This window comes from Arachis ipaensis, chromosome B09 (genome assembly GCF_000816755.2).
Source record: "Arachis ipaensis cultivar K30076 chromosome B09, Araip1.1, whole genome shotgun sequence".
In the NCBI taxonomy this organism is placed as follows: domain Eukaryota; kingdom Viridiplantae; phylum Streptophyta; class Magnoliopsida; order Fabales; family Fabaceae; genus Arachis; species Arachis ipaensis.
Window position 1 is genome coordinate 125,505,391 of NC_029793.2, and position 26,591 is coordinate 125,531,981.

At 36.0% G+C, this 26,591-nt stretch overlaps 4 protein-coding genes across 11 annotated transcripts in view; 2 read left to right on the top strand and 2 right to left on the bottom strand.

Annotated features, from left to right (window-relative positions):
• The window catches only part of LOC107617867 (exocyst complex component EXO70A1), a 31,396-nt gene extending 18,288 nt beyond the window's left edge, over positions 1-13,108 (top strand). For 2 of the 7 annotated variants that reach the window (XM_021110271.1, XM_021110270.1), the window contains exons 4-14: positions 5,914-6,255; positions 6,686-6,906; positions 8,740-9,006; positions 9,820-9,958; positions 10,033-10,242; positions 10,532-10,734; positions 11,062-11,259; positions 11,364-11,463; positions 12,175-12,251; positions 12,347-12,493; positions 12,623-13,108. In XM_021110271.1, coding sequence (XP_020965930.1) covers positions 6,100-6,255; positions 6,686-6,906; positions 8,740-9,006; positions 9,820-9,958; positions 10,033-10,242; positions 10,532-10,734; positions 11,062-11,259; positions 11,364-11,463; positions 12,175-12,251; positions 12,347-12,493; positions 12,623-12,725 — 1,821 coding nt within the window. In that variant the 5' untranslated portion in view covers positions 5,914-6,099 and the 3' untranslated portion in view covers positions 12,726-13,108. Of the gene's footprint in view, positions 1-5,040; positions 5,125-5,343; positions 6,256-6,463; positions 6,575-6,685; positions 6,907-8,739; positions 9,007-9,819; positions 9,959-10,032; positions 10,243-10,531; positions 10,735-11,061; positions 11,260-11,363; positions 11,718-12,174; positions 12,252-12,346; positions 12,494-12,622 lie in introns of those variants that run through there. The other 5 variants (XM_021110272.1, XM_021110268.1, XM_021110269.1 and 2 more) reach the window with 5 other exon arrangements.
• On the bottom strand, positions 3,458-4,447 carry LOC107616041. The gene has a single exon (XM_016318045.1). The coding sequence runs from the start codon at positions 4,445-4,447 to the stop codon at positions 3,458-3,460; it is 990 nt and encodes a 329-aa protein (XP_016173531.1).
• On the bottom strand, positions 13,473-14,995 carry LOC107617868. Of its 2 annotated transcripts, none has more exons than XM_016319743.2 (2): positions 14,521-14,995; positions 13,473-14,154 (listed from the first exon to the last, which is right to left on the bottom strand). In XM_016319743.2, exons 1-2 carry the CDS (start codon positions 14,873-14,875, stop codon positions 14,015-14,017), a joined length of 495 nt encoding a protein of 164 aa, XP_016175229.1. In that variant the 5' UTR covers positions 14,876-14,995; the 3' UTR covers positions 13,473-14,014. The 2 variants fall into 2 exon arrangements, with proteins under 2 accessions (XP_016175229.1, XP_020965933.1); XM_021110274.1 differs by having other exon boundaries at positions 13,473-14,228; positions 14,521-14,993.
• LOC107619739 lies at positions 22,090-25,924 on the top strand. Its single transcript, XM_016322030.2, has 6 exons — positions 22,090-22,382; positions 23,069-23,152; positions 23,873-23,912; positions 24,414-24,482; positions 24,581-24,690; positions 25,539-25,924. Exons 1-6 carry the CDS (start codon positions 22,150-22,152, stop codon positions 25,672-25,674), a joined length of 672 nt encoding a protein of 223 aa, XP_016177516.1. The 5' UTR covers positions 22,090-22,149; the 3' UTR covers positions 25,675-25,924.

Below are 26,591 nucleotides of genomic sequence, written 5' to 3' on the forward strand. Positions count from 1 at the left end.
ATATATGAATATGTATTCAATGTTTTTGTAGCTTAATTTCTAATTATTGGTGTTTTTTATTTTTTATTTTTTTTGCTGATTTGGAAATAATAGGTGATTTGACAAAAATTAAATAGTTGATTCTAAAATTTTGACAAGCAAGCGATGTTGCTGACATGGCATTAATAGGAGGAGAAACATGTCTTAAAATTAAAGTGGGTAAACTTAAGTATCTACTTTTATATATTAAGAATAGATGAGACTTCAATTCATTCAAAACCATAACTTAAATATTTTTAGTATAAATTTTTGTTTAAGAGTACAAATTATGCATAACACAAATTGATTTATAGAAGCTCAAAATAAAGAAAGAAAATACAGTCAAAGAAGCTGATTGAAACTCAAAGTAAACAAGAAAAATGCCGTCTAAAAAGCTATAAAAGTACATGGAATAAAAATTTATCTTGCAGAATCAAATAAGGAAAATGCAGTCCAAGAAATTCATGCATGAGACAGAGAGCACAGCATCCGAGACTGAGGAAGGAGAATCGCAACCGCGCCTGAAAGAGAGTGAAAGAGAATCGTGTCGCTGGAGAGAGGGGAAAGGAGAATCAACCTTGAGAATGAGAATGAGGAAGGAGTCACGTCGGAGAGTGAGAGCCAGAGAAAGAGAAATAAAAACATTAGTTTCAGCCCGTGTAAAGAGTGAGTGTGAGGTTGAGAATGAGATTTTAATTTTTTTTTTTTTTTTGAAAGAAAGAGGAAGCTCAACACTCAAGGTGGAGCATACATGGAAAAAGTAAAAACAAAACTAACTAGCTCTTATGTAATCTCCAGCATAGCCATCAACAACATAAGTTAGTTTCCACACCATTCTGTAGCACTAAGAAACGATTGTGCCACACACTCTATAACTCCTGCTGTCTTGTTCTGAAAGATTGCATCATTCCTCCATAACCAAATGTTCCATATCACAGAAAAGAACCCAACTAGCCAGAACTTGCGCACCTCCTGTCTCATAGGCATGTACCTCCAACTCTCAAAGTGATCTTTCAAGGTGCCGGGAGCTGTCCACTTCTGACCAAATTCTGAACTCCATCCACACCACACTTGCCAAGAAAACTCACAAGCTACTAACAGGTGATGAACACTTTCAACTGCTTTCTTACACAACAAACACAGATTATCATGTGGTCCTAGGATACCCAACCTACTAAGTCGGTCCTTTGTGTTGATCCAACCAATCAGAGCAAACCAAGAGAATAACTCAACTCTAGGCGGAACTAAACCTCTCCAAATCTCTTTTGTGAATCTGTACCTCAGAATCTCCGCATCCAGAGTCGCTTCCTGCAAAACCTGCACAAATGAGTTAGTCGTATAAACACCTTCCTTATCGAATTTTCACACCACTCTATCTTGCACTTCTGCTATTAGCCTAACAGATTGCAAGGCATTCAACAGCTGATCTAGAGCCTCTGATTCCCATTGGCGGAGCTTTCGCCTCCACTGAAAATGCTAAACCCATTCTATCCCATCCCAAAACCCACAATCCCCAATTGGTGATCCTTTTTGGTGATCCTTTTTTGTTCGAAATGCAAAAGAGTCTCGGATAACAGTCTTTCAGTTTTCCTATTTGTAACCACGTATCCTCCCAAAATCTGGTAGTCCTGCCATCCCCTACCTCAATCGCAAGGCCATCAATCATCTTCTGCCTTACTTTTTGCTCCTTTATTTGTAGATGACATATATCTCTCCATGGACCCCCTCTCACTGGTAAGGTCTGAGTAGACAACAACTGATTTGGGTTCAGTCTATTGCAGGAACACACAATCTTCTTCCACAGCGGACAATCCTCCTTTGAGAAGCGCCACCACCATTTAAACAGTAAAGCAGTGTTGCGAACCACTACATCACCCACTCCCAGCCCTCCTAACTTCTTAGGTGCCTGGATCACATCCCACTTCACAAGAGCCATGCCAGATCGTCCGTCATCCTTCCCCCAGAAGAACCTCCTCTGTAAAGAAATTATTTTTCGAGCAACTGCATCCGACATCTTATACAGGTTCAGGTAGTACACAGGTAGGCTGTTTATGACAGACTTGATGAGTACCAGCTTTCCAGCCTTGCTTAGCACCTTCGCTTTCCATAAGCTGAGCTTCTCTTCCACCTTCTCTATTACCGGTTTCCAAGTTTTAACTAACCGCGGATTTGCTCCTAGGCTAATACCAAGATACCTCACTGGCAGGGTTGCTTCCTGGCATCCAAGCATCTGACACATCTGACTAGTCCACTCCTGACTGCAATTCACTGGTATCAAGCTAGACTTCTCAAAGTTAATGCTCAGTCCTGACATAACCTCGAAACACCTCAGAAGTCTCTTATAACTCCTCACTGTCCCCTCTTCTGGCGGGCAGAATAATATTGTGTCATCTGCAAATTGTAAGTGCGATAACTCAATATCATCCCTACTGACCAACAGTGGGAAAATGCGGCCATTCTTCATTGCCTCTCCTATCATTCTGTTGAGCACATCAACTACTAAGACAAACAGGAATGGCGATAAAGGGTCACCTTGACGAAGTCCCCTCTCCATTTTAAATGCTTTTGAAGGGGATCCATTAATCAGAATAGAGATGGATGCCGACCTTATACACTCCTTAACCCATGCCCTCCATGTATTGCCGAAACCCATCTTCTCTAACACTGTATCAACAAAGCACCATTTAACTCTATCATAGGCTTTGTGGAAGTCCAGTTTGATAATCGCTGCTGCCTTTCTTTGTCGTCTTACCCAATGTACTGTTTCGCATGCAATTAAAGCTCCATCATGTATCTTCCTTCCTTTCACAAAGGCACTCTGGGACTCTCCCACTAATCCTGGCATTACACTCCTCATTCTTCGTGTCAACAATTTGGAGATGGCTTTATACACACAACCAACCATGCTAATAGGTCTAAGGTCTTTTATCTCCTTTGCCCCAACGAACTTTGGTGCCAACGCTACCCATGTTATATTGGAGTCTGCTGGTAGTCTTGCATGCTCAAAGAAGCTCAATACAACTGTTGTGAATTCTGGTCCAATCTCCCCCCAACACTTTTTTATAAAATTCATGTTGTATCCGTCATTCCCTGGTGCTTTCGAAGATTCACAGTCCCATACTGCCTCCTTCACTTCCTCTGCTGAAGGCATCACCTCTAAGGCTTCAGCTTCCTCCCTCTACAGTCGGTTCACTAGACCATCTCTAAAGCTCACCGTTGGAGAAGCTTCCTGGTGGTATAAGCGCTTATAAAAGTCTCGAATAGCCACCTTTATCCTTGCTTGATTCCTTATTACTCTCCCATTAATTACCAATGACCCGATTCTGTTATTCCTTCTTCTTGCCGAGGTGATATTGTGGAAATATTTAGTATTCCTATCCATCTCCTTCGCGTACCGGGCCCTAGACATTTGCTTCCAGTGGATATCCTATCTAACATATCACTTCTCACAGCATCTCACTAGCGCCCTTCTCCTTAACTCCAACGTTCCATCATGCATACCACTACTCACCATATCGTCCACCTTCTTGATCTCTTCTTCAAACTTCCTTATCTTCTCAGCTATATTCCCAAAATGCTGCTTATGCCATCTCTGAACCGGAATAGACAGCACTTTCATCTTGTCTAGGAACTGTCTATCACCTAACTCCCTCCACTCTTCCTTCACCATTCGTAGAAACCCTTCATGCGTAAACCACGAGTCCAAACTCCGAAAAGGTCGTGGGCCATCAAACTTTCTGCTCTCTTCCATAATTAATGGGCAGTGATCTGATAAACCTCTTGGACCACCCCTTAATCTTGTCCCCGGGTACATCTCTAACCATCCCAAGGTGACTAGGCTCCTATCGATTCGACTGCATGAGCTCCCCCTAAACCATGTATACCTTCGATCATTTAACGACAAGTCAACCAGCTCCATATCATTTATCCAATCTCTAAAATCCTCCGCGGACGCTGATAATGTAGTAGCTTCTTTCCTTTCTTCCAAGTGCATGGCTTCATTAAAGTCACCCAGAAAACAAACCGGTACCTGGCACAACCCTGCAATATAACTCAATTCTTCCCATACTACTCGCTTCTCAGCTCTCACATGTGCTCCATACACCAGACAAACTGCACACTGAAATTGATCTTTTATCACAACCCCTTCTACACACATCCATCTATCTCCTTTATAGCAATTAATCAATTTGAACACTGTTTCGTCCCATATGAGCAATAATCCTCTGGAGGCCCCAACTGAACTTACATACTCCCACCCAGCTCCATCTCTGCCCCAGATGCGCATAACGTCAAATTTGGTTACCAACTCTTTTTTTGTCTCTATCAGTCCCAACATATCCAAGCGAGACTTATTTTTAAAATTCTTTACCATACTTAATTTTCCAGCACCATCTAAACCTCTAATGTTCCAAGAACTAATAATCATTTAACATTAACAGAACACACATGGTTACGATTCTTTGGCCTGCTTCTTCGTATTTTCTCTTTTTTCTTCGCCTGTCGCCGTTTCAGTGCCATTGCCTCATTTTGCTCCTGCAGGATTGCCATGATATCCTCCTCATCGCTACACTGAGCACCAGACTCTACAGCTAATTTTCAGGCTGCTTTAATTTTTGAATTACGTATTATATACGTATACAGATATGATCGCTAAAAATAGTGGCTCGAAGTAGTCTGCATGTAACACAATTCACAAATAAAATACTTGTGTGTTTTTACTTTTTAGTGGTTGAATTAGTGATTTAGCCGGGCAAGCATAAGAAAAGATTTGTATGGAAGAGATTTGGTTTCACCGTGTGACCGATGATTCTTCTTCGTCGAGTTCAGACTCGCCAAAACTTGTTCAAATCCCAGGAGAGTTTTCAAGTGGTCTAGCAAAACGTTTTGTTGAGTGAGTTAGTAGTTGTGGCTTTGTGTTGTGGGGTGAGGGGTTGAGATTTTGAAAGTGATAGGAAGAGAATCGAAGAAGAAGAAAAAGAAGAAATCAGAGTAGATAGGAATGACGTCATTATGTTTTCTGCAAAACGGCATTGCCGGTTTCAGCCTAATGGCGTTGACGATTTGCAGCTTACTTTTGCCGCCTCCCACAACGGCATATTACCGTTATATATATTATTAGTTGGGGAATGCTAGGGGGATAATAATTTTGTTGAACAATATGAACAACCACCAATCAAATAAAAACACACTACACCTCCAAATTAACCCTCTAAATTTTAATATTAAAATAATCATCCGTACACTAATAAAATGAACATCCGATATATCTATTATTTACATTATTTAATATTTTCATTATTTACCTATACTTTTCCTTATTAGTTTTACTTTTCACATTTTTATGCTCTTATGTATTTTTCAAATCTCACCCTTCACGACTTAATTTTGTTCCTACTACTCGTATATATAATGTATCCACTCAAAAGATGCGAGTGAAAATGGGAGCTAAGTTCGTAGAAACCTCCTCTGTTGACTACCCTCTCATAAGCGTTGACCTGTTGGTAGCACAAAAGAGAAACCAATCATTATGGTTAGTCTTTACATGCTTTTTTGTTGTTGTGCTTGTTTGTGAGTGGTTCTTGCGTTCTGTGCCGGTAAATTATGGCGGCAGCACTGCTGGGAGGAGCTGCCATTGGAGCTGCCTTCGGAGAATTGCTGAAGGCGGTTCTTGAAGTTAAGGACAAGGCCAGCAATTTCAAGAATACCTTGGCGTACCTCAGAACGATTCTGGTGAAGATAGATCCTTTGATCAAGGAAATGGAGCAACAGAACGATGAATTAGGCCGGCCGAAGGAAGAGCTGGATTCGCTGATTGAAGAGATGGAAGAGGGGACAAAGCTTGTTTACAGGTGTTCCAAGATCCACAGGTTGAATTTCCTTGCCAGGATACAGTACCAAGATGAACTTGCCAAATTGGTGGTGTCTCTAGAACGTTTCTTTAGGTTCGATGTGCCGGCTCAGACTTCAAGAGATACCAAAGAGACCTTGCTCAAAGTCACAAGGATACTTAGTGCTGTTAGGAAGCTGCCCTTAGCTAGAACTGAAAGCGCAACTGGTTCGGCTTCTGACTTGGATTCTATGCCTCTGGAATCAGATGTATGTGACACTCTACCACTGCAGCTTAATGATGAAAAGGAGAGGGAAGCTGATTCTACCGAGGAAGCCGCTGAATTAGAGCGCCTTGCTAAGCCGGTGTTGGAAGATATTGCCAGCCTTGTGCAGAAGGGTAGCCAAGTAAGTTTCTATATTCTTCTGCCATTTATTTTCAAGAGGAATAATCAATTTAATTAGAAGCCACAGCTGAATTTGATATCATTTATAACACTCCCCCTCAAATGGAAGCTCACAAAGCTTTAAGCTTGCGAGTTCCGACAAATTAACCCCCTTTAACAATGACAAAATATAAAGAAGACACCACAAAACGTGAGTGAATGAATGGCAGGGCAAAATGATTCTGTTTGGCTGAGCTTTTGAAGACGATTAGTGAAATAATGTTCATAGCCACTTAACTTAAAAACCGATTTAACAAGAAGAAAACTAAGGGACTTCTGTTTATAATTATAAAAGTTTCTTTCATGATCTTTAAATTTACAAGTGTAAAATACAGGCAGGGACCAATATATATATATATATACTTGACTTCTGAGAAAGTTTTCTTATAAAGGGACCAATTTATATGCAGGCAGAGGCAGAAATACATAAAGGGCGTCAAGACTTGCAAAACAAGCATGAAGCAAGTGGGAGACTGAGACGCAGCATTGAGTTTTTTGGCAGTAGAATGGGATTTACAGTTAGTGATTCTATTTTATTCCATGAAAATAATTCGATTGCTGAAGATATCTCTAAACTAGAAGATGCGTTTAAGCAGTTATTGTCATTTTTCAGGTTTGTATATTTTTAGCTTAATATTGTTCATGTTGAGCCAACGATTCATTGCTTGTGTTGTAAACTTGTAATCACTTGAGTATATGTTTTCTTTTGTTTTCTTTTTTCCTTTCTTTTATTTTTTTTTTCAGTTTCACCTCACTGCCACAGAAGGGACCTACTTAATTGACTTGTTACTCATTTTTCATTAGGTTACTCATCACTTGAGTTTATTTATTTGTATATGATGTTAAACAAAGTTGTGTAAGTCCAGAGATCTCTCTAGATATTTTAAGTGTTTTGATGGTGTCATTCTGTACCAGGGCACCCTTCTTTCGGTTCTTCATTTTGTTCTAATGAGTGTTGTACTTTATGATCACAACAGTTTCTTAGTTCCATGGTTCTTAATTGGTGGTTGCCTGATGGTTTCCATACAACAACAAAGCCTTGTCCCACTAAGTGGGGTCAGCTACATGAATCAAACGACGTCATTGTGCTCTGTCATGTATCATGTCTACAGAGAGACCGTTTACATGTAGATCTCGTTTGACCACCTCATGGATGGTCTTTTTAGGTCTTCCTCTGCCTTTCGCCCCTTATCCATCTTCCATCTCATCCACACTCCTAACTGGATGTTCTATCGGTCTTCTTCTCATATGTCCAAACCACCTGAGACGCGATTCAACCATCTTTTCTACAATGGGTGCTACTCCAACTCTCTCCCTTATATCTTCGTTCCTTATTTTATCCAATCGCGTATGACCACTCATTCATCTCAACATCTTCATCTCTGCCACACTCAGCTTATGTTCGTGCTCCTCTTTAGCCGCCCAACACTCCGTACCATAAAGCATAGCCGGTCTTATAGCGGTGCGATAGAATTTAAAGGTACTTTTTTGTCGCATATAAAACCAGATGCACTCTGCCATTTTGACCAACCTGCTTGGATCCTATGATTTACGTCATGTTCAATCTTTCCATTATCATATATGATGCACCCAAGATACTTAAAACTTTTAATTTTTCGTAGGATGTTTTCTCCAATCTTCACTTCTATATTAGGGTTTTCCCTTTTTAGACTGAACTTACATTCCATATATTCCGTCTTGCTACGGCTTATGCGCAGACCATACACTTTTAGAGCTTCTCTCCATAACTCCAACTTCTTATTTAGGTCTTCCCTTGACTCTCCCATAAGAACGATATCATCGGCAAAAAACATGCACCATGGCACAAGCTCTTGGATGTGCTCTGTGAGTACTTCCAAGACTAATGTAAAAAGGTATGGACTTAAGGATGATCTCTGGTGTAATCATATACCAATAGAAAAATCCTCTATCACACCACCTTGAGTCTTCACACTAGTTGTGGCCCCATCATACATGTCTTTAATTACACGAATATATGCGATCCTTACTCTCCTCTTTTCTAAAACCTTCCATAAGACCTCCCTTAGTACTCTATCATACGCTTTTTCCAAATCAATAAACACCATATGTAGATCCCTTTTATTACTACGATACCTCTCTATCATCCTTCTTAATAGGTATATCGTTTCAGTGGTAGATCTGCCTGGCATAAATCCAAATTGGTTCCATGATAATATATATTTTATGTAAAAAGTGAAAAATATCTTCTAAGCTCATAATATAATGAAATTATCATGGCAAAACAATGACAGTTCTTTGAGGCATATTTGGGCTTTATACCTTTGCTGCTTTCAGTGTTGTTAGTTCATGAACATGTGAATCTTTTTTTAATTTTTTTCTTGCTTTGTAATAAGAGTGTTTTTCTTATGGGTGAAAAATTCATTCATGTTGCCATGAAATTATATTTTATCCTGTCTGCTTACAGCAAGCCTGTGGAACCTAAGCACCTCTTTGATTGCCTTACAAGCTCTATGCGACCCTCGTCAGGATCTCCCGACCATGAGGGTGATCCTAGTGGAAAGAAACCTTCCTCTTCTCATCATTCTGAGTCCCACGAAAATAACAACAGTGCTGATCCTGTTTTATGTACTCTTCTCAATCTTATACCATCAAGAATTGTGTCACCTCTACATTACTTAGCTCAGCAACTGGTTGAAGCTGGTCAACAACAACAGCTACTCAGAATCTACAGGTAATGCTCTTTGTTTTGATGCTGTTACACTGCAGAAGTAAAGTTGAAATTGCCTTGGATTAGATCTCTACTTTTGGAAAATTTTAAGTCTAAGTGAGAATGAAAATTATGGTTATCCATTAATTTGAAGTCAATTTATCTACTAAAGTGAAGGGGAGCCTTGGTACAACTTTTGAGTTCTCTCCATGTAACCTAAAGGTTGGAATCAACCCGAGGGTGTGACCCTTCCCTGAGCCATGCATAATGCAGATGCTTCGCAACATACTGCCCTTTTTTATCTACAAAAATAAAATTTGCCTCGAAGTTATGAGAAAAGTAACCATGCTCACAGCTTTTGTTCTCAGCCTGAATCCTCATCATGCTAAGGGCCAAAATTGGTCGTTATGAAATGGATCTTTTGAGTCTTGATTATGGGGGTTAAGTTAATGGTTTGAACCTTGAGGAGTAACTTGGAGTTCATTTACTCTTCAAACATTCCTTTCCCTCCAAAATCAAAACTCAAAAACACATTACACACCATTAAGGAATAATTTGACACATCCAAAGTATACTATTAACGACAATCAGGGTCAAGATTTCTGTGACCCAGGGACTGCAACATGAAATCCATAATCACTCCTTCTCCTTGGCTATATCAGTTGTCATAAAATTCCAGGAAAATTCTAATCTTACGTTACAAAATATTTTCATCCTCTAAACTGTTGTAGGAACTGTTATTAAGAAATTGCAGACTAAGCAAATGTAATATAAGTCCAATAATAATTAATATTATTGCTGCAAGTACTTATTATTATAATCATTGCCATTGTTTAGAGATGCCCGTTCTAATTGGTTGGAAGAAAGCATCCAAATATTTGGGGTTGAGAAACTCAACAATGATGATGCTCAAAAGTTGCAGGTGGAGATATTAGAAGCCAAAATTGGAAGCTGGATTCATATAATGCCTATAGCCGTAAGAAGATTGTAGAATTGATCTGTCTTCCTTCTGTTTTCCGTTCAAATATATAACTAACTATACATGGACAGTTCAAGCTGTTTGCTGGAGAGCGGAATGTTTGTAATCTGATATTTGAAGGCTTTGATTCACTCGCTGAACAGTGTTTCTCCGAGGTGACTACAAACAATATCTCCATGCTACTTAGTATTGGTGAAGCAAATGCCAAAATCATTAAATCCCCGCAAAACTTCCATTTACTTTTAGACATGTGTGAAACAATGTTACAGCTTCATTTAGAGGTATGGCTCCTGACATCCAGAATCTTAAATTTAGCTACTATCACTTTCATGCATTGCTTTATAAATCCCAAGGGTTATACTAAAATATTTCTATACTATTTTCAATGATATTGATAAGTTCCTTTTTAATCATTCTATATTGAGATTGAAGTGAACCACTTCTGCTTGATAAGTTCCTTTTTATCATTCCTTTTTCTTTCTACACTCTTTTCTAAACCTATTAAAAAAACACAAGGCATATTTCAATGTGTTGAAATCTTTACCAACTATTTCACATGACAATTTGCAGATTGAAACACTTTTTAGAGGCAAAGCTTGCACTGAAATAAGAGAAGCAGTATTTCGTTTTACAAAACAACTTGCACAAATGGCCAACGAGGTCTTTGAAGATCTCGAAGAAGTAGTTGAAAAGGATGCTATAGAGACCGCAGTAACAGATGGAGTGCATCCTTTAACAAGCTATATGATTAATTTTGTGAGGGTTTTATATGAGTAAGTTCATATTTTTGGCATTCTGATAACTGATCCCAATAAGTTTATCCTATCATCAAATTGTTGGTATTTGATAGCAATCTTGATTTGACAGTTGATAAATGCTGCTTGTTGCTACATATTTTTCCTTTCATAGTTACACTTTCTAAAATTTTCATTACTGTTCAATATATATATGACTATATCTATAAGGGGGTTGTGCAAACCAATACTTTATTTTGCATTTAAGAGATGTCACTTACTAAACATTCAGTTTCTATAAATTTTGCCAAGATCTTGTTGATGTTCACATATTTGACCTAATTAGAATTCTATAAATGTATGCAGCTACCAGTCCACCTTGAAGCAATTGTTCCAAGAATTTGAAGGTGGAGACTATTCTTTGCAGCAGGCATCTGTAACTAGGCGAATAATGAAGGCTTTGGAATCCAAATTAGATTTGAAATCAAAGCAGTATAGAGACCCTGCATTTAAGCATATTTTTCTCATGAACAATATTTATTATATTGTTAAATTTGTTCAGAGATGGGTGATGACATCCACTATTGATAATTGATTTATTTAACTCAGTTTAAATGCATTCTCTGCTGGTTCCATGTTATTTTTTTTCTAATCCTCTTATATTTTAGCTCTGAAGCCAAGGATATATTAGGGGATGATTGGGTACGACTACATAGTGGAATTGTGCAGCACCATGCAAATCAATACATAAGAAATGCTTGGGCAAAGGTATTGTTCTATTGACCCAATTGAGTGCAACATGTCTTGCAGCTCAGTTTCTGAACAAATCATCACATTCTTGCCATTTAATAAAGCCAGTCTGTCCTCTTTTGGGCATCTCACCCTACATATGCAGCTTAAAGAATCAAGAAATTTGTTTGATTTTTCTATGAGCTTTAGTGCAATGGTTAAGTTGCTCCATATCACATCAAGGTCACAGGTTCAAGGTGTAGAATCAGCCACTTACACTTGTGTCAGTTTAGGCGACGTAGATTACATCCTTTAAATTTGACTCACTATTAAACTCTTGTATCACAGGATGCTTATGTTTTAGTATTATTATAAATTACAAATAAGGGTGGATATTTATCACTCATAGTCTCATATCATGCCACATTATGTCATATTAAATATTTCATTAAATCCTAATTCTTAACTTTCCCTGTTTCCTACCTAAAAACCATAGTCTGAACAATATGGTAAGACCGTAAGAGCTGCAATATTTCCCTTTTCTTATCAATTATCAATTTTCTCTGTCAAGAAGTAATGTATTCTTTGGTGGTATTGTGTGGTATATATTAATGTTCATTTTGGTTTTGGGTTTTGATCTTTGTGCAATCATCTGGATAAGAGCTTAGAATGTCATTGTCACCTTCAATGATTTCAGTCAATTCAGAAAGTACTGTTCTATTGTTGAACTTTTATTATTTACCTTCGCAGACTCTGCAATGCGTATCTGATAAGGGCATATATGTTGGCATGAACAATGGTGTTAGCAGAGCAGTTCTTAAAGACAGGTGATCTTTAAGTTGCTTCTTTATGTTAATTTATTTGGCAAAGCATTCTCTCCCTCTCTATCCCCGCCAACATGTGAATTTGCATGTGTTCTTAGGTTGAAGACATTCAATGATATGTTTGAGGAACTCCATCGGAAGCAATCTCAATGGAAAGTTCCTGACGCGGAATTGCAAGAGTCTCTACAGCTTGCAGTTGCTATGATCGTGTTGCCTGGCTATAGAACCTTTTTGGGACGTTTTCGGTATGTCTGTAATTTCAATTACTTGCAAAACATGAATGCATTGTTGCTCTTATATGTTTGCACATGATGCTTTGTTTTTGTGTGAGTGAGATTTTATTTAACTTTGATGCATAACCTTTTGTGTTACAGGTCTTTTTTGAAGGTTAAGCACATCAAATACACACCAGAAGATCTAGAACAAATGTTGGGTGACTTTTTCGAAGGAAAATTCATGAGCCAAGCGAAACGATAAATAAGTAGCTGATGATTAATTTGGGATGGTAGGCAGAGGCAAATGAGTGGCTTTGGTATCTGATTGCATCTTCTAGTTTCATGGAGGAGGATTGGTGCAAATGTGTTAAGAGATTTTGGTGTTACAACATATCCAAAGTCCCACGTCGGATAGTATATGATACTTGAAGTTGAATCTAAAGAGAGGAGTTGTTTCCCACTAATAGGACTTTATTAAGCCTAGCTTGTTGTGATGCCAATGCATGGAAATTGAGATTTGTTCCCTCACATCCCATCAGGTTTGAAATGGTAGTTGGTTGCTTTAGTTCTGCTCCTGTTGTTGTTTCCATTTTCAAAGGTGGCATGATGCAGCAATAAAAATTTAAGGTGTTTGCTACGGTACAATGATAAATTCATACGTACCGATACGTTTAAAATATAAACAAATAGTAACAAGCCATGTGGAATTTATTTTCCACATCAACATTTAATTTTTTCTTTTTTAAATATATATTATATCATCACTTTTACTAAAACACCCCTTTAGTAATCAAAACAATAAACGCATCAACGTTATCATCGTCCTCCTCCTTCTCTCTCGTTCATCTTCTTCCTTTCCATCTGCACTCTGTGATCTCATTCAAACCTCAAATCCAATGCTTCTTCATAGCTCCGTTCCCTTCACACCAAATTCGAAGACCAACAGAACCCACTTCCATTTCAGCAACTTCTCTTCCTTTAAGCCTCCAAATGCTCCCTTTCTCTATGTTTCATTCCATCGACCGGCGCAAGTGAAGCTTGAAAGGCCAGGTTCTCCTCCCCGAGATAGCGGTGTCCCTAGGCTGGTAAGCTTTGTAACTGATTACTGCAATCAGCTGCTTAATGATACATATCTACCACATTTGAAAAAGGTCCTAGAAATTCATCTTAGTTGGAGAAATGAAACATATGAAGAGGGTATTGTTTTCACACAAATATATGACACAATCAAGGAAGTTGCAGTTAATCTTGATTCTTGGTCAAAGGCCTATGAGGATATCACATTGTCCTACATTTTCATCATAAATAATCATTGCCATTTCTACAATTTGAGGGGTACCATGCTTGGGGATATGATAGGAGATACTTGGTTAGGAGCACTTGAACAATACAAGGACTATTATGCAGCACTTTATTTGAGGAATAGCTGCGGAAAGCTTCTATCAATTATTGTTCAAAAAGATTTACTTTCATCCTCATTGAGTAGCCAAGATTTGGGAAAGAGATTGCATGCTTTCAATGTAGCTTTTGATGAGAGGTACAAGATGGAATCTAGTTGGACAATTTGTGATGAGGCCTTGAGGAAAAACATATGCAAGCATTTGGTGGAATGTATTGTACCAATTTATAAGGCCTATGGTGAGGGTGCCTTGAAGTGTACACTGAGGAGTGCACAACCCAGATTGGTTCAACTGATGAACACAAAGTTCAAATCAATCTCTTCAATACAAATTCCTCCAACTAACATGTCCTCTAACTAAGCTAACTAATACATATGAAATGAAAAAAAATGAGAAATTTATATTCATCAACTTAATTTTCAGTACATACTACATATACTTTGATCTCATCTAGAGTATAATATGTTATAACAGAATAGAACTAGTAACTGAAAGTATAACTAACTTACAACTACCTTAACTAACTAACTGTCTATCTATCTATATGTCTTTTATTTTTTGGAATCATTCATAGTAATTACAACTTAATTGGTTATAAGAAGCATAATTTAAAATGATGAGAAGGAGGCAGAGAAGCTTTAGCATTAGCAATGGCACCTGAACATGGAGGGAAGAAGGGGTTTGAGGAGAGAAAGGAAAAGAAGAAAGGGGTGCCTTCACGAGGGTCAACAGCGAACCTGACGCCAATGGCCAAAGGGGAAGAAGAACCCTCATGACCCTCATTGGTCAAAGCAGAGAGGGTTCCCACAGTGGCAAGCTCCATGATGGTTCTAGAAACCTCTGCGGGGAAGGACTTCTTGTTGCTGTGAGTGCTCAATTCGAAATGGGGTGATTCTGAAACCGCGGAAAGGGAGCATTTTGGAGGCTTAAAGGAAGAGAAGTTGCTGAAATGGAAGTGGGTTCCATTGGTCTTCGAATTTGGTGTGAAGGGAACGGAGCTATGAAGAAGCATTGGATTTGAGGTTTGAATGAGATCACAGAGTGCAGATGCAAAGGAAGAAGATGAACGAGAGAGAAGGAGGAGGACGATGATAACGTTGATGCGTTTATTGTTTTGATTACTAGAGGGGTGTTTTAGTAAAAGTGATGATATAATATATATTTAAAAAAAATTAAATATTGATATGGAAAATAAATTTTACATGGCTTGTTATTATTTGTCTATATTTTAAATGTATTGGTACGTATAAATTTATCATCGTACCGTAACAAACACCAAAATTTAAAGTTGAATAATATGTATGAACGTGTACATGATGCAAGGGGAGCCAGCCAAGGACCTAAGTAACCTTTGATAATGTGAAAGGTTTTAATTTCTTCCGCTATATTTGCTTTGTTAGGGATTGAATGAAAAATAGGGAAACAATAAAAAGTATTGTCATATAGTTGAGATTTGTTAAATAATTTGAGATATTTAATTAAATTATTATCTAATAATTTTTAATTATCAACTTTAGATGAAAATAATTGTATATGAGTAAATACCATGTTAAGTGGAAAGAATGGTTTTATTTTTGGAGCTGGTGGGTGTTGTATACAAGTATATTTAGGTACATAAAATTACACATAAGCAAGTAAACTATTTAGTATTTACAGAAACAACAAATCCGTACAAAAACTAAACTCATTAAGTTATATAAGTAATAAATTTAAGGGGAAAATATTTATTAATTATCTTATACTATATTAAAAAAGAAATAGCTAAATTTATCTTCAATCATTTTGTACATTAATCCCTAAATCTTGAAGTGTATAAAGTCTAAACCCATATACTATGCTATAATTTTCTTTTATCCAGAATAATTATGTTAGTTCTTTTCAGCAGTTAGTGTATATATATATATGTAAGTCATTTACAAAAGTAATATATGTTGTAAAATAAATAAATAAGAAAGAGATAATAAATATAAAATAAGAGGTATAATTATATAATCTTAATAGTAATATCTACTACAATTATTATCACAATATAATAGATGTATTTATTAATACTGTAGTAAAGAATATAAGAGAGAGAAAATAGTAAAATAGAGAGAGTGAAGAATGTTTTATTATTAATAGTTGTGTGTACGTACTATCACAAACCCATGCTCTATTTATACTTGTCCAAGATTTTCCTTTTCAAACTTCATTAATATAAAGTCTATCATAGGAAAACAAAGCACCGCTTATAGTTAATATTGCACAGCCCAACGTGGTCATCCACATCCTTATCTCAACACTTCTCCTTGGATGACCATTTATGATTATTGCCTCATTAAAACCTTACTAAAGGAAAATCCTGTGGAAAAAACCTTAGTGAAGGAAAAAGAGTACAATATCCTTTATGATGGGAACTGCTTCATTAAAAATCTTGTCAAGAAAAACTCAATGGAAAAAAAACCTGACCAAGGAAAAAAGAGTACAGTCTCCCCCTCTTATCAACATCATTTAATATCTCGAAATCGGCGCATCCCAATCTCATGTACCAATCTTTCAAAGGAGGATTTTGGGAGTGACTTTGTAAATAAATCTGCCAGATTGTCACTTGAGCGGATCTGTTGGACATCAATCGTCTCTTGATTTTGAAGATCATGAGTGAAGAAAAATTTGGGAGAAATATGCTTTGTTCTATCACCTTTGATGTATCCGCCTTTAAGTTGAGCAATACATGCTGTATTATCTTCAAACAGGACAGTTTGAGCTATCTTATGATCAATCAGTCCACATGATGACAGAATATATTGGATCAAACTCCTGAGCTAAAAACACTCGCGACTTGCTTCATGAATCACTAGTATTTCAGCATGATTAGAGGAGGTTGCTGCTATCATCTGTTTCATGGACCTCCATGATATAGCTGTACCACCATATGTGAACAGATATCCTGTTTGAGATCTCCCTTTGTGTGGATCAGACAAGTATCCAGCATCTACATAGCCAACTAGTTGTGACTTGGATCCATAGGGATAAAACAATCCCATATCAACCGTCCTATGAAGATATCGAAAGATTTGCTTGATTCCACTCCAATGTCTTCTGGTTAGAGAGAAATTATACCTTGCTAGTAAATTCACAGCAAATGATATATCGAGTCTTGTATTATTAGCAAGATACATTAGCGCTCCAATGGCACTAAGATATGGTACTTCAGAACCAAGGATATCTTCATTTTCTTCTTTAGGACAGAATTGATCCTTCTCCACATCCAAAGATCTTACGATCATTGGGGTACTCAAGGGATGTGACTTATCCATATAAAATCTTTTCAAGATCTTTTCTATGTATGTTGTTTGATGAATAAAGATCCCATTTTTTATATGCTCGATCTGCAGGCCGAGACAAAATTTAGTCTTTCCAAGATCTTTCATCTCAAACTCTTCTTTTAGAGTTTTTATAATTGTTGGAATCTCTTCAGGAGTTCCAATGATATTTAAATCATCAACGTACACAGCAATTATAATGAATCCAGATACAGTTTTCTTTATGAAAACACATGGACAGATATCATCATTCTTGAATCCATTTTTGGCCAGATACTCAGTAAGACGATTATACCACATTCGTCCATATTGCTTCAGACCATATAAAGATCTTTGCAATTTGACTGAGTATAACCCTTGTAAATATTCATTGGATGGTTTAGATATCTTTAGTCCTTCGGAGACTTTCATATAGATATCCCGATCTAATGAGCCGTATAAGTAGGCAGTTACCACATCCATTAAATGCATATGCAGTTTATGATATGCAGATAAACTGACCAAATAACGCAATGTTATCGCATCCACTACAGGGGAATACGTTTCTTCATAATCTATACCGGGTCTTTGCGAAAAACCTTGTGCCACAAGTCGGGCTTTGTAGCGCACAACTTCATTTTTCTCATTTCGTTTTCTCACAAATACCCATCGGTATCCAACAGGTTTTACATCTTCTGGTGTACGGACTACAGGTCCAAAGACTTCACGTTTTGCAAGTGAGCCTAACTCATCCTTCATGGCTTCTTTCTAATTTGGCCAATCCTTCCTTTGTCGACATTATTCGACTGATCTTGGCTCAAGATCCTTATTTTCATGCATGATATTTAATGCCACATTATATGCAAATATTTCATTGACAATTGTCTTATTTCGGTCCCATTTCTCTCCTGTAAAGACGTAATTTATCGAGATCTCGTCATTTTCACAATTTTCAGGTACCTGAACGTATTCTGGCGTTATATCAGAATTTTGGACAACTGCAGTTGTCTCTACTATGTCTTTTTCAACAGGAATCGTATTTACCTCTTTTCTTTTTCGAGAATTTTTGTCTTTGGAACCGACAGGCCTGCCACGCTTCTGGCGTGTATTTGCTTCGGTGGCAATTTGTCCAACTGGGACATCAATTCGAATTGAGACATTTTTCGCTGGTATATAAGATTTGGTTATCCTCTTTGTATCAGAAAATGCATCAGGCAATTCATTTGCTATTCTTTGCAAATGTATAATCTTTTGAACTTCTAGTTCACATTGCCCTGATCGAGGATCTAAATGCATTAAGGATGATGCATTCCAATTAAGTTCCTTTTCAGGAAGCTTATTATCTCCCCCTAATATTGGAAATTTTGATTCATCAAAATGACAATCCGCAAACTAGGCTTTAAATACATCTCCAGTTTGTATCTCAAGATACCTCACTATAGAGGGAGAATCATATCCAACATATATCCCCAATTTTTTTTTGGGTCCCATTTTGGTGCGATTAGGTGGTGCAATGGGAACATATATCGCACACCCAAATATTCTTAAATGGGAAACATTTGGCTGCTGGCCAAAGGCTAATTGCATAGGAGAGAACTGATGGTAACTCGTTGGTCTCAAACGAATAAGTGCTGCGACATGTAAAATAGCATGCCCCAAACCGAGGTTGGGAGATTTGTTCTCATAAGTAAGGGTCTAGCAATTAACTGGAGGCGTTTAATAAGTGATTCTGCTAACCCATTTTGTGTGTGAACATAAGCTACTGGATGTTCAACACTTATTCCATGAACCATACAATAAGTATCAAAAGCTTGGGAAGTAAATTCACCAGCATTATCAAGACGAATTGCTTTGATTGGATTTTCTGAAAATTGTGCTTTTAATCGAATAATTTGAGCCAGTAATCTCGCAAACGCCATGTTGCGAGAAGACAATAAGCACACGTGTGACCATCTCGAAGATGCGTCTATTAGAACCATAAAATATCTAAAAGATCCACATGGTGGATGAATAGGTCCACATATATCACCTTGAATCCTTTCTAGGAATTCAAGGGACTCAAATCCAATCTTTACTGGTGATGGCCTTAAAATTAACTTTCCCTGAGAACATGCAGCACAACAAAATTCACTAGTTTTAAGAATTTTCTGGTTCTTTAGTGAATGTCCATGGGAGTTTTCAATAATTCTCCTCATCATGGTTATTCCCGGATGACCCAATCTATCATGCTAAGTTATGAATTTATTTGGGCTAGTAAACTTCTGGTTTACAGTTGCATGTGATTCAATTGCACTAATCTTGGTATAATACAACCCAGATGAAACTGAGGGTAATTTTTCCAATATAACTTTCTTATTTGAATCATGAGTTGTTGATACATAAATACTCATGATTTCCCTCATTCATTGTCTCAACATGTATCCATTTCGGCGAATATCTTTGAAACTTAACAAGTTCCTCAGGGACTTGGTAGATAATAGTGCATTATTTATTATAAATTTTGTTCCTCCAAGAAACAAAATTATAGCTCTTCCGGAGCTTTCTATCACATTGCATGAGCCAATAATAGTATTAACATATTCCTCTTTGGGAACAAGATGGGTAAAATATATATCACTTTTGAGAATTGTGTGCGAACTTGCACTATCCGCAAGGCATACATCTTCATTATATATCCTTGTCATTTTCTTCAAAGACAAATAATAAAAATAAGTAATATGCACAGTTAAATTGAATACTTGATCGTAATTATTTTTCTAAGAAACACTGTTCAAAATAATGTCATATACTAAAATTTTATTTTAAAATTTGACACATTTAATAATTTCAAAATTCATAAACATTAATATTTCATTATTTATATACATCATATTTGAAACTTAAATACATGGAAACAGGGACGGACATAAGGGGGGCGAGTGGCGGCCTCGAAATTCTTTTTCTTCTTGTGGCCGTTTTTTTTATTCGTTTGGTATTAATTCTCTCTGTTTCAACTGTTACAATTAAGAGATCTTTTTCAACTATGAATATTGTGAAAAATAACTTAGAAACAAAATAAAAGATGAATTTCTTGCTAATTGTCTTTTAATTATATTGAAAAGAAAATCATTAAAAATTTTGACACAAATTCTATTATCGGTGAATTTTATTATACGAAGAATCGACCACTTCGTTAGTAAAAAAGTATACACATATTTTTTTACTTTAAAATATGTTCTCTATCAGTATATTTTTATAATACATATTATATTATATAATTTTTTTATATAATTTTTAATATTATATGTGTTATTGGCCCCCTATAATATCATTTCTGGATCCGTCCCTGCATGGAAAATAAAACTTAACAATAAGTTCTTTACATTATTTATTTACATAGATACTTCACAATCCCACATGTTAAACTATCCCATCATTGATCAAATGACCAATATTTCCTTCAAGGTCCTCAAAGAAATCAGATACATCATAATGAGTGGTGGAATTTTCAGTATCATTTGAAACAAAATCTGTTTCCTTTCATTTGTCATCTTTTTTCAAAGATACCTGGTAAAGATCGACTAGGTGCCTTGGGGTACGACAGGTACGTGACCAATGGCCCTTTCCACCACAACGGAAACACTTATCCTCTGTTGATTTATTCTGCCCGATATTTCTTTCTTTATCCTACTTCTGGTGAGATCCTCTCTTTTGAACATAATTCCTTTTCCTTCCATAATTTTTCTTGTTATTGAAACCTTGCCATTTACCTCTTCTGGGGTAATTTGCCACATTTACTTCAGGAAATGGGGCGGCGCCAGTTGGGCGCGTTTCATGATTTTTCAAGAGCAACTCATTGTTGCGTTCAGCAACAAGAAGGCAAGAAATTAACTCAGAGTATTTTTTAAACCCTTTTTTTCGATACTGCTGCTGCAGGAGCACATTCGAGGCATGGAAGGTTGAGAAAGTTTTCTACATATCATGATCAGTTATCTTTTCCCCACATAATTTCATTCGTGAGGTGATTCGAAACATTGCAGAATTATATTCATTTATGGATTTAAAATCCTGCAGACGCAAGTGCGTCCACTCATATCGGGCTTGAGGAAGTATCACTGTTTTTTGATGATTATACCTTTCTTCAAGATCTTTCCAAAGATCTGCAGGATCTTTTAATATGAGATATTCATTTTTCAATCCTTCGTCAAGATGACGACGAAGAAAAATCATGGCTTTGGCTTTATCCTTTTGAGATGCATTATTTTCAGCCTTAATGGTATCTCCAAGATCCATTGAATCAAGATGAATTTCAACATCTAGTATCCATGATAAATAATTGTTTCCAGATATATCAAGAGCATTGAATTCAAGATGAGAGAGTTTCGACATAATAAAAATTTGTTACCTAAGTCTTCCTTAAAATTTGATCAGAGTCTCGTGCTGATAACGTGTTGTAAAATAAATAAATAAGGAAGAGATAACAAATATAAAATAAGAGGTATAATTATATAATCCTAATAGTAATATCTACTACAATTATTATCACAATATAATAGATGTATTTACTAATACTGTAGTAAAGAATATAAGAGAGAGAAAATAGTAAAATAGAGAGAGTGAAGAATGTTTTATTATCAGTAGTTGTGTGTACGTACTGTCACAAATCCATGCTCTATTTATACTTGTCCAAGATTCCCCCTTTTCAAACTTCATTAATATAAAGTCTATAATAGGAAACAAAGCACCGCTTATAGTTAATATTGCACAGCCCAACGTGGTCATCCACATCCTTATCTCAACAATATAGTGATATATTTTTAAAATATTTTTCTATTTAATACTTAAAAGGAGAAGATAAAAAAATGTACACTCTAAATAATAAAAATAAAATAAATATCATTAAACCAAAGAGTGATGAAAATAATAAAGGTAATAAGATGAACCTTTAATATGATAATTGATTAGAAGAGATTAATCAATTGCAAAAGAATTAAGGAGTGAAGGTAGTAAGGCCACGTTGAAGTTCATGGCGCCATTACTCACTCTTCGACTCTTCAACATTTCTTCTTCTTCTTCTTCTTCCCGCTCTAGTCTCGTATCATTTCAGTCATCGCTTTCTCAACTTGTGTTCTTTGCTTCCCTCAAAGAATCAATATCACCAATGGATCATCGTAGTGATGAACAAACCACCTCAGATTCCGGTGATCCAAACAACAACCACCGTTTTTCTGATCGCATTCTCCCTCACCTTCTCCGTCTGTAAGCACTTTCTTATTCCTGTGGATATTTCTTCTGCTCTGTTGTTTGCATTTCATACAAACTGTTTGAGATATAAATTAAGATCAACCACTCAAAATACTGGAATAAAAGGTATATGGAATTAGAACTTCTATGACCAAGTAGTCTAGTATTTGATCTTAATTGAAAACAATATTTCAAGAGAAATAAAAGGTATATGCAAAATTCATGCAATCCCTAAACGGTCTATAGTAAGCTGCATGGACTCAATTGACAATATACAATATTGGATCATAGCTTGATTTACTGTTCTTGAGGGGGTAAAAAGAAGAATTTAATTTAAGAGTATGTTTGGCTGAGGGGAAAAAATAGTGTGCAAATTTCTTTTATAGATGATTAGAGCTCTTACATGAAAATTTTCGTCCGAGTTCACTCATAAAGAATTTTTTCACACCATTTTTACCCCAATCAAAGATACCTTAGTGAGTGAAACGATGTCCTATTGTGGTTTTGTTTGTTGATGAAGACTCTTGACTATGTAAACCATCTTCTAGTTATTTAAAAAACTCCCTTTCTTTTAGGATAATAACATTGTTTTGCTCTTTCAACCACTGTTACAAGAACAAATTATTTGTTAACAAATTGTGAATCTACTGCATTCTCTCTGAATATTCTTAATGTTCTAACCTTAGGATGTTGTATTTCAGGTATGGATCTTGTGCAACATCTCAAGACTTTGAAATCTATGCTCCAAATGCTTCATTTGAGGACCCACTTATGCGAGCTCATGGGTATGCATGCATTCTGTTGTTATATTCGATTTTTGCTTTTCCATGGAATAGGCAGGAGAAATTTCAAAGTTACATGTTCAAATCAAGCTTGTATACAAGACTTTAAGTCTTACATAAGTTGAAAGATTAAGCTTTCTGTTTCAAGTTTTCTATTGCGAAAGCAAATTAATAGGAAAACTGCTTTCGTCATTGTGATTATGTATGTCATGTATGTTTGACATTCTTTCAATAGCATTTCAATCATGAACAAAAAAAGGAGGTTCATTTGTTGTCTATGCTCACTGATGCGGGTAATTGAGGTACCCAGATTTTAAAAATCAGAAATTCTTAAACTGAAACAATATGATTCAATTCAATCATGGTTTGACATTGTATATTATTATTGCAGGCTTAACTTTTCCCAGTAAATTCAAAGCCAACCTCTGATAAAATCTAAGTGGCTATATGTGTATATAATAAATCATATTGAATGAAAGATTAAGAAAGAATCTAAGTGGATTTTATCCCTATACATGTAGGTTTTGTAATAATCGTTAGTTCTTAGCCTACTGATATGGACATTTCTTTAGTTCTGGTTGTGTAATTCATATTCTGTTTTATTTATTCTCAGTATATAGCTTCTTATTTTCTACTTTCCTGTGTTCATCTATTCAAGAAGACATTTGAAATTGCTAATCGATGGAAATTCTTCTTATATGGTTTACCATGTTTATAATGCAGGGTGAAGCAGATCAAGTCAGCATTCTATACTCTTCCCAAGGTTTTCATTATTTCGTGCTGCTCTCCATCTTTCCATTTTTTTTCCCTACTTGTCTTTATAATGAATTGATTTTTCCGCTGAAAGTTCTGACATGTAAGATGTTATTACAAAAAATTACTGTTTTCTTTTACCGAAAACAAAGATTAAGTGTTTGAAATCATCAGAAAGTTTCAAGTTACTCATGAATATCTGCCAAAGGATAACCTGACAGTTTCGGTTTTTTCAACTCTGATGCACCTCTGTCATTTATCAGCAACTTAATAGTTAATATATTGCATTTGCTTCTGTTATCATTAGTAGTTGTTCCATTTTCAAATATCTCCTACTTGTATGCTTATGTTCGTATTAAATCTTGTTTCAGTTGATTTTGTTAATTAAAAATATAATTTCTTTCTCTCTTTTCCTTTGAATAGACGTTTTCTTTAGTTTGCATATTATTTATCTTGTGTCTTGTTTTAATGTTGAGAAATTTTGGACTTCTATTTTGTCTCTATTTCTTAGGTATTTAAGGAGTCAAAGATTGTGGAATACACTGTTGAAGAAAACATGGTTTCACCAGGAAAAGGAGAGGTTGGTAAATCTGCCATCACTTATTATGTAGTGCAGCATCTCTTGCTTGATTTCTTATGACGTTACTTAAAGATGAAATTCATGGATGTTGCATGCAGATATTAATTGACAATAAGCAATACTATAAATTCCTGGGGAAACACATAGATATGGTATCACTGATTAAGTTGTATGTGGATGACGGTAAAATTGTTCGCCATGAGGACTGGTATGTATTATCATGCACCCCTAATTCTATGGCCTTCATGTATTGTTCTGAGAATTTGAGGGGAAAAAGAAAAGGTCTTTAGGGCATATTTGATAATAGGTCTTGTATGTTTTGCATGATTTGGCTCATTTTCACACTAGGCTTCAATTAAGCATCACATGATTTCTGTTATGATAGTGAAATTAGAATTACCTACGAGACTGCGGCAGATCTCCTTACTCTGGGTTGGCATCTCCGTAGTCTAAGAGGTATAAGGATTAGGGTAAAATAACCTACTTTGGGCATGTGTTACACCTTTTATTTATAGTGTTTAGAGGGTGAATCTAGAAAGGATTCGGGTAGAATCCGTGCGTAATATACACAGGATCCTACGTGGATATGATCTAGATTACGTCTTTATAGGTTGACATGCTCCCAATAAAGAGTGTTCTTAGACCAGCCACAGCTTTAGGCCTAATCTAGGAACCGATCCTTAACAATTTTTGTGAACTACATAACTTGCATACTACTTTGAGGCCTAGAAAGTAAGAGAGATATATATTATTTAGTATTTTTGTTAGTAAATAGGTTTCCAGTGTATAAATACTTGAAGTTTCATAGTTCTTGCACTGCAAGGCATGGTCTAATGACATCTATGTATGTTTTACTTAAAAAGTGCATTGGGTTCAAATCTTGATTGTTACTAGAAAGTGGTTATATAGAATCTATGGAGAGAGAAGCGTGTGTGTGTGTTAGAATTTCTATGGACAGATTTATGAATTGTAATGGATAGATCAATTGTTCCTTATGGCTCAAGTAAGCAATAATAATAATTAATTCATTAGTTTTTATTTTATGGCATGAATTAGGTGGGACAAGAAGCCAATATCAAATAGAGAAACAGTGAAGGTGCCACTCCTTGGGCGAGCTGCAGAAGTGACTCGTAGGGGATCAATGCTGCTAACCCATTTATTTATGGGCTTTGGAAAGGACCCAAGAGTCTGAAAATAACCACAAAATTCAGTTTAGCCTATTTTGATGTAGATGGGCCAGTGTGTTAGACCAAGTCTTTTATATATACCCCTTTTTTCATCTTTGAAAATACCAAAAAAATAATGTTCATTGAAGCTTGTATAGTTTTGGTGGATGTAATATAGAATATAGTTTGTAAATTTACCATTATATAGATTTGTTCGGATGTTTCAAGTTTATTAATGAAACTTACCCGCTAGTAAAATGCGATATTAGTTAAGATTATAAGTATTTTGGTGTCTTAAACTCTTAATCGATAATAATTATCACAAGGTGAATATTCACATGAAGATGGTATTGCAAACTGTTAGATCGTTCATTCAAACATATTTAGTAAAATACGTTAAACGATCATGTGAAGGTATCTTTATGAGAGTATTCACCTTATCATAATACTGTGAACAAATACGACTAAATTATTGGTTATATTGCGAATAAATACCCTCTTTACTCTCTAATAATACAATGGAGCAACAAAATATTTACAGAACATGAAAGCTAGTATATTTTGCATGAGATAGATACATAGAAGATTCAAGTTATTTTGAATAAGTAGTTAGTATTTAGATTATTTTGTTCTAACCTAGAAACACAAAATATGGAAGAAGGGCCCAAAAATCTTTGTAAGCAGAATGTCATATGCATGATGGTAAACTTTTTTGCACTTATCCTCGTTAACTTTGATGCCAATATATAAGTTGCCTTTTTGACTGGTCATCTCCAATGTCTTGGCCTTTACAACAACATTCCCTCCTAATATCCCCCACTACTACTAATAACTAATAACTAAATTAATTATTCTTTTCTTTTATATATTTGGAATGTGGATCCATCTATGTTTGTCCCTTGCTAGTTGAGGGATCCAAGGTGCAGATGAGATGCTATGATTG